Source organism: Dipodomys ordii, unplaced genomic scaffold (genome assembly GCF_000151885.1).
Source record: "Dipodomys ordii isolate 6190 unplaced genomic scaffold, Dord_2.0 Scaffold3, whole genome shotgun sequence".
In the NCBI taxonomy this organism is placed as follows: domain Eukaryota; kingdom Metazoa; phylum Chordata; class Mammalia; order Rodentia; family Heteromyidae; genus Dipodomys; species Dipodomys ordii.
The window spans coordinates 933,354-941,295 of record NW_012267219.1 but is presented as its reverse complement, the minus strand read 5'-3'; the positions used below and the strand labels follow the sequence as shown (position 1 = coordinate 941,295).

General features: G+C 37.8%; 1 protein-coding gene across 1 annotated transcript; it reads right to left on the bottom strand.

Moving 5' to 3' along the window:
- Positions 1–4,754: 4,754 nt before the first annotated feature.
- On the bottom strand, positions 4,755–5,684 carry LOC105988561 (olfactory receptor 6C4). The gene has a single exon (XM_013020198.1). It carries the CDS (start codon positions 5,682–5,684, stop codon positions 4,755–4,757), a length of 930 nt encoding a protein of 309 aa, XP_012875652.1.
- Between the last annotated feature and the right edge of the window lie 2,258 nt (positions 5,685–7,942).

The window sequence follows — 7,942 nt, the reverse complement described above, 5'->3', positions numbered from 1 at the left end:
TTTCTTTTTGCTTATGTGGTGCTGAGGAATCGAACCCAGGGCCTCAGGCATGCAAGGCAAGCGCTCTACCACTGAGCCACCTTCCCAGCCCCGTGACTGTCATCTTGATGGAGATATAGTCTCCTGGGCTCCACATTCATGAGCACTGCCACCACACTTCCTCCGAATGCTGGTGAGAACATTAACTTCTTGACTAAAGACTGCCCAGCAATCCTACATCTTCCAGTTATACACGCTCACAGTCTTGCCTCTTTTATCACTTTCAGTTCTTCTCTGCTTTCTCCTTGACGTAGGCAAAATGCCTTGCTTCTGAAATTTCAATTCCCTCCTGGAAAGCAGAATTAATTCCCTTCATCTGTTCTTTTGGTAGAGTCTCATTCACCTTCTCCAATAATTTTATGCTATATTTTGATTGACTGATTGACTGATTTCAGGAAATGGGGCCTCATACTCATTTGGTTTGTTTCCTCACAGGTGGTACTCTACCACCTGAGCCACTCCTCCAGACTGACATTTTTGCTAGCTCATTGGAGATGCAACTTTTCAGATTTTTCTGCCCTGGCTGGTTTTACACCACAAACCCTCAGATCTCTGCCTCTTGAGTGACAAGGATTATAGGCATGAATCATTAGTACTGAGCGATCTCACCTTATCTTTCTAAATTCATCCCATAGATTTAGTTTGCACATCCTAATTCTACTCTACTCCATATTCTTTTTTTGAGACAATTATTTATTTATTAGGCAGGGTAAAGTTGTTTAAGGAGAGGAAACAGATCCCAAGTATGTGTTTAGCTTGGTGTTGCTGGCATTGGCGCACACAACAAACAACACTACTCAATACATCATGGAAACAGGCCACCTACAACCAGGAAGATGCTGGCATGCCATTCAAAAATAAGCCACAATGCTTAGCAAACAATTATAGGGAGCTGCAGAGCATACTAGTGTCTAGTTCACTACTTGCATTTTGTGCAGCTGAGTCATTAACTTATAGTAGTATTTGACTGGCTCCCTGGTTATTAAGAAATGTGTCTTCCTGTATTCTAGAAAACTTTGATTGGTACATACTTCTGAATGTCACTGAAATGACAGTTTATTGCAGACATAACTAGCTCACATCACTACATATTTCAACTATCATGGGTAATAATGGATAATCTCATAGTGCTATGAGTAAAATTCTATATTTAATACATGTAGCACTGTTACAATGTACCAAAATCACATTTTGTCCTATGGTACATACTTGGAAAAGATTCAATGAATTTTAAAAATAATTGGGAGAGCTCACCTGGCCCACTGTACACAAGCTGTGAGCAAAGGTAGATATATCTGAAAGTTGCTGTTGAGTATTTGCCAAATTATTTGGCCTCATTTTAGCAGGATTTTCCTGACTGAGCTTGCAGAGATAGATTTCAATATCCACTCTAGAGATTAGCCAAATTTTGTAAGAAGTAGTATATCATGGATGCTTGTGTAGAAGGTAAAAACTATTCAGCATGAAATTGACTGATAAATCTCAATCCTTAAATCCACTGGTCTTTTCTTTTGGGCTAGGGATAAACCCAAGGCCCTCAACATGCTTGGAAAGTGCTCTACCAGTGAATTATACCCCTGGCATCTCAACTACTTCCTTTCACAGCAGTAAGTTCTTATGATGAGAATTTATCACTCCACAAAGAAAATGCTATTTAAGAAGCCAGTCACAAAAGACTGGTAATGTCTGAATTTATTATATTAAAGGCCTGAAAATAGATGGATGATTACCTAGGGCTGGGAGTGGGCAGGCATCAAGAAGAAATAAGAGGTGACTGCTACAAAGTCCACAGTGTTTTGGGGATTAAGAAAATATCCTACATTTGATAGATATGAACACCCTTTAAATGGGTAGTAATTACAAGGTATATAAATTATTTCTCAGCAGCAATGTTATGAAAATATCTTAGGAAGAGAAGACAGCCCCAAAAGAGAAGAAAATAGGGGGATCTCCCAAATCAAATCACATGAAAGGAAACAGTTGACAAGCTTAATATAATCTGCTTGTTTCTCTCATATTACTTTGACTTTATTATCACTTTAACCCCTGACTTCACATTTTTAACAAATTATTTCAGGTAACCAACAGATTCCAAACTTTGTTCTCATGAGACAGAAAAGTTCCACAGAATAAAAGTCATTGACAAAGAAATAACATCCTTTGGAGCTGTGTATCACCAAGTAGAATAGAAGAGAGGAAATTCATTTCTAATGGGACAAAATACCATCAGGTATAAGGGCACCTTGATAGTGATGCTTTGTTCCTAAAGTAAAATGTAATAAGGGTATCTTCTGACTCTTGCCTGAAGTACATTTCTTTCTTTTATTCTTTTCTTCAGTTGAGGGGCTTGAACTCTGGGCATGGACACTGTCCCTGAGCTCTTCGACTCAAAGCTACTACTCTGCCACGTGAGCCATAGTACCACTTCTGGTCTTCTGGTGGTTAATTAGAGATAAGAATCTTACAGACTTTCCTTCCCTGGGCTGGCTTTGAAGCACAATCCTTAGACTCATCCTCCAGATGCTAAGATTACAGGTGTAAGCTACTGACGCCCAGCGTGCATTTCATTTCGACACCTGCATGGTATTTATTTCCTTTACACCTTTACAATTCAAGAAAAGCAGTATTTTTATACCTGTATAATTCAACAAAAGCTAATATTCTCTACCAAGAAAATAATAAGATTCCTGTGGGTTTTTTTAAGCGCTTAGAGAAAACCAAATTTCCTTAAAAGAATATTTCTGTCTCTGAAAAAAATTAAACTGTATTCTCATCCTTACCTTCAGCACCATAGAGTGAAGACACAATTCTGTTGGCAGCTACAATTAAATTTCTCCAGTGATTTTTTCTAAATAAATTAAATATATGAGTTCCAACTATTTAGATCTAATTTCCTTTGAGAATGCCATTAGATTACTGAAAGTTTTCCTTCATTTTCACTATTTCACTAGAATAGTATAAAATAAACTAACAGAATTTGAATAAATGAGAGTTGCCAAAGATAAGTAGTTTTTCTTATGACAACTATTCTTTTCCAAAGGCAAGATAATGAAATCATTTTTGATCTATCTTCAACTACTCATTACATAACCTAAACATTTTTGCAGCTAATGGAAGAAAACTCCAATCAGCTTTGCAGCAAGTTGAGCCTGTAAAAACATCAGGAAAGAATTTTTGACATAAAAATTGCTCAGTGCACACAAACTCTCAGAAGAACGAGACAGTTGATAGTAGAGGGTATATGGTGGTGAGTGGGGTGAGAAATCATGGATAAAAACTATCAAATATCTGCTAAAGCTAAAGCAGAGCCACTTTTTAGGGCTGCAAAGTCACTTTAGTCTCATTAGGGAAGTTTATTTGATAAGACCATTTTAATGTCTCTTGTGTTGCAAAATGCAGCAGTCACACAGTGTTTCCTAAAGGATTTCTAAAAACTGTAAAGCAAAAAAAAAATCTAAGAAAATAACCACAAAATTACTGTTTTCCACGAAAATGCTTTCAAAACAGTGTCTTTTACAATGATGTAAATTGGATTAAATGAAAAAAATTCTCTATATGAAAGATCAAAGATGCATTTCACAGATAATTTATATTCCATTAATGACTGGATAACCAATTAACAAACAAGGGCCATAGACTTCTTAAAACCAGAGCTAAAAAAAAGCAATATAAATACTGATGAGAGGAGTGTTTTATACCCCAGACTCCACTGTTCAACTTGGTCCTGTCCTGTAATTTAATTTGTAAAAATCTTTTTTTTCATATCTTTTTTTATTGTGAGAATACCATACAGAGGGGTTGCAATTACATGGGCAAGATAACGAGTACATTTCTTATCAAGCATTGTTGCCTCCTCTTTGTTTCCCCTTCCCATCCTCCCCCCCTTCCCCCCACTCCATCCTCCCCCCACCCCTCACCAAAGTTGTAAAGTTCGTTTTTCAACATAATGACTTGTACATCTCATTGTTGCAATGGGTCCACCTGTATCCCTAGTTAAACTATTTGTTTTTGTCCTTCCCTTCCACAAATTATACCAACATCATAATTTGTAAAAATTTTAACGGTAGAGTGATTTGAGTTTTTGTAACTTCAATGATGTGTTAGAGGACAATGCATCTTTGTTTGAAGAATTTGTTGAATCCAAAGTCTAGAACACTACTTGATCATGGTGATTAAATACATAAAAGGATGGGTGATTCCTTAAGGTATTAAATGTCTTATTTTTTAACTCTGAAGTATCATCCATGTCTTTAAACTCCCCTGCAATATGAACTATATCATAACAGGTAACTGCAAAGGCCAGAAGAATCTGAAGAACTAGATCTATTGGCAGTGATTCATCTTCCTTTTCTGTCAATCACATATAAGAATGACGCTGCACAGAGGAAAAAGCAGCATGGGCGAGAGCAAAGAAGCCAGTGTCTTCTAGTCCCTTCCACAGAGGAAGTGCCAGGCTTGTTTAGGAACAGTAGCCCAACAACCTAGACCATATTCTTGAAGTCAGAACATCTGATATATATATATATATATATATATGTATGTATGTATATACACATATATATATATACATACACATGTATGCACATAGATGCATACACATTTTACACACATACACACACACATATAAACTTATCCTGGGGGTCATCACTGGAATACGGAAAGACACAGTACAGACTTTACAAGTTGAAAATGCATTTTCCATTGAAATTTTTTCTTTAGAACCTCACCACCTTCTTGACATTGTCTTTAAAGGCTTGCTTCACTTGCTGGTTTCTCAGCGTATAAATGAAGGGGTTCAATAAGGGGGTGACAGAGGTAATGAGCACAGCCATGGCTTTGTTGAAAGTACCTTCTTCTTTTGCAGAAGGATTAATGTACATGAACATGCAGCTGCTGTAAGAGAGGGAGATGACCACCAGGTGGGAGGAACAAGTAGAAAAGGCCTTTGTCCTTTGCTGGGCAGAAGGGACGCTCAGAATGGTCCTGATGATGTATGTGTAAGAAAGTATCACCAGCACCAGCGTGACTACTAGAGTCATTGTAGCCAATAGGAAGACTGATAGCTCTAAGGCCCTTGTGTCTGAGCAGGCAAGTTCTACCAGGGGCCCGAAGTCACAGAAATAGTGATTTAGAACATTGGAGGCACAGAACTCTACCTGGCTCATCAGGATGATCGGTGGTAAGATAGCTATCAATCCCCCAAGCCAAGAGCAGAACACAAGTTGTAGGCAGACTCTGCTGTTCATGATAATCAGGTAGTGCAGGGGCTTGCAGATGGCCACATAGCGATCATAGGACATGGAGGCCAGGAGGTAAAACTCTGTGGCTCCTAAAAATATAGCAAAAAAATACTGAGTGAAGCAGCCCGCAAAGCTGATGGCTTTATTTCCTGTGGTCATGCTGGTTAGAAACCTGGGAATGAAGATGGATGTGAAGGAGATTTCTAAGAAAGAGAAGTTCCGCAGGAAGAAATACATGGGGGTTTGGAGGTGAGAGTCAAGGCAGGTGAGGATTATGATAGACAGATTTCCGAGGACACTGAGCATGTAGGTGAGGAACAGAAAGATGAATATCACCACCTGGAGTTCAGGCTGACTTGTGAGGCCCAGAAGAATGAACTCAGCGACCATGGTCCTGTTTCTCATGGTTGACTTTAAGTAGATCTAGAGAGAAAAGGTTAGGAAGAATTAAAAAGAAAAACCCAAAGAGTTTCTCAGAGTAGAAGAGAAAACACTTTAACAAACAGAATCAAGTCATCCATTGTTCTCCTTCCCAGTAGCCCATGGGACAATACTTGGCTCCATGAGTGCCTGATCTCTATCTAAGTGACCTTATTCCTAAAGTCTTCTCTAGGAAGACTTTTGTGATGTTGATCTTACCCCTGGGAACTTCACAAAATACATTACAGAATAATGAGTTAGCATTTTTTTCAGAAGAATATATTTTATTTTATTCGTGTGTGTGTGTGTGTGTGTGTGTGTGTGTTGTGTGCTGGTCCTGGATCTTTGAACTCAGGACATGAGCACTGTCCCTGAGTTTTTTTTTCTTCTCAAATAGAGTGCTCTACCACTTGAACCACAGCTCCATTTCTGGCTTTTGGTTGTTTACTGGAGATAAGAGTCTCATGGACTTTCCTGCCCTGGCTGACCTTGAACAACCATTCTCCAATCTCAGCCTCCTGAGTAGCTAGGATTATTGGCATAAGCCACTAGTGAATGACTAGAAGAATATATTAAAAATTTTTAAAAAGTATCCTTTGTTTTCAAAAATTTTCAATTATCTTTCTTTTTCTTTTTTCTTATTGTCAAGGTGATGTACAGAGAGGTTATAGTTAGGTAAGTAAGGTACTAAGTACATTTCTTGTCAAACTTGTTACCCCTTCCCTCGTTTTTCTCCTACGTTCCTTCCACCCAACCCCCAAGATCATTTTCAACATATTGTCTTGTGAATATCACTGTTGCATTGGTTCCCCCTTGTCCTTTGTCTCACCATTCGGTTGTTCCCCTTCCTTTCCCTTCAGTTATCTTTAAGTAGTTATTCAAAGAGGTTTCAATTCACCATGTCAGTTCATGTGTACCAGCGCATCTTGATCAATGTCACCCTTTCCATCATTCTTTTAATCCCTCCAACCCCACCTATGGAGGGAAATGCACTTTTAAACTCAACATGTTTATGAAACTCTTCATTTAAAGCATTTTCCCTTAACTTTATTGACATCTCCTTGATTTCTAGGCTCTTAGTAAAAAGACATAAAAAGATATTCACCTGACTCATTTTTCTGCTATTTTCTTCCCTCTGTGATCTCTCGGCAGTCCTGTATGCTCTGCAGGAGATCTTCTGTGGATTCTCATCTGCATTATTCTTCATGTTTCACAATTTCCCCACACAAGCACTGTTGAAGAGCATCTCCTCTTATACATTGAGCCTTTACTTTGCATGAAAAAGGCTCAGGCATCAATGAGTCCTATGAATCTACACTTTCTCATTTGTTAGTTTCCTATTGGCAGAGTCTCTAGGACACTGATTTGGGATGTGTCCCTGAGAATAAGAATCCTGAATGATCACAGGTAGCATTTCAGAGTGGGTGATGCTCATTGTAAATGATCTCCACCACGCTCAACTCTTCCATCTTCTTTTTTCCCTCAATACAGAAACCAGGAAGAGAGACCTCCACCTTTTTTGACAATAATGTTGTTTTTTTAAAATCGTTAAATTGGTAGTTTACAGAAAACTCTCTGAAGTTAATCAGCCTTTAGATTTTTCTGATAATCAAAAAATATAAAAGGGCCCCATGCATAAAGTGAGAAAAATCATATCATCATTATTATCAATATGTTCATTTTTTCCTGTACACATTTTAGGGCATTAGGTAACATTAAACACAGACCCAGGTCTCCTAACAACTCTTTGTTTCCTGTTTATACAAACCTGTGGTCTTTGGCAAAGATTGCATTTTCTTCCAGAATTTCACAATTGATTGATTTTTACAATCCATGTCTCCAGGATGACATTGTCACAAAATTTAAAAACATATAATGTTCACAATCTTGACCATCTAAATATCTTCAGTGTAGTGTTTACCTTATGATGTGACTTGCAAAATCTCTGAGTTATCTAAAAGATGACTTATTTTCCATTCATTTGCTACCATTAGCTTTCAAGCACACACACACACACACATTATCCTTTTCTCAAAAGAAGCATCCAAGTTTGTTGGGTTTATTGGAAACGGAGTACATGATCTTCCATTCTAAAAAATACAAGGCAGAAGAAAAATCTCATTTTCAGACAGATGCAGTTCTTCACATGTGTAATAAAAAAGAAAAACAACAATAACACAAAAACTTTATTCCTAAAGTCTTAGAGGACTTTCATAGATCAAAGAGTCCTTAATATTTTAATT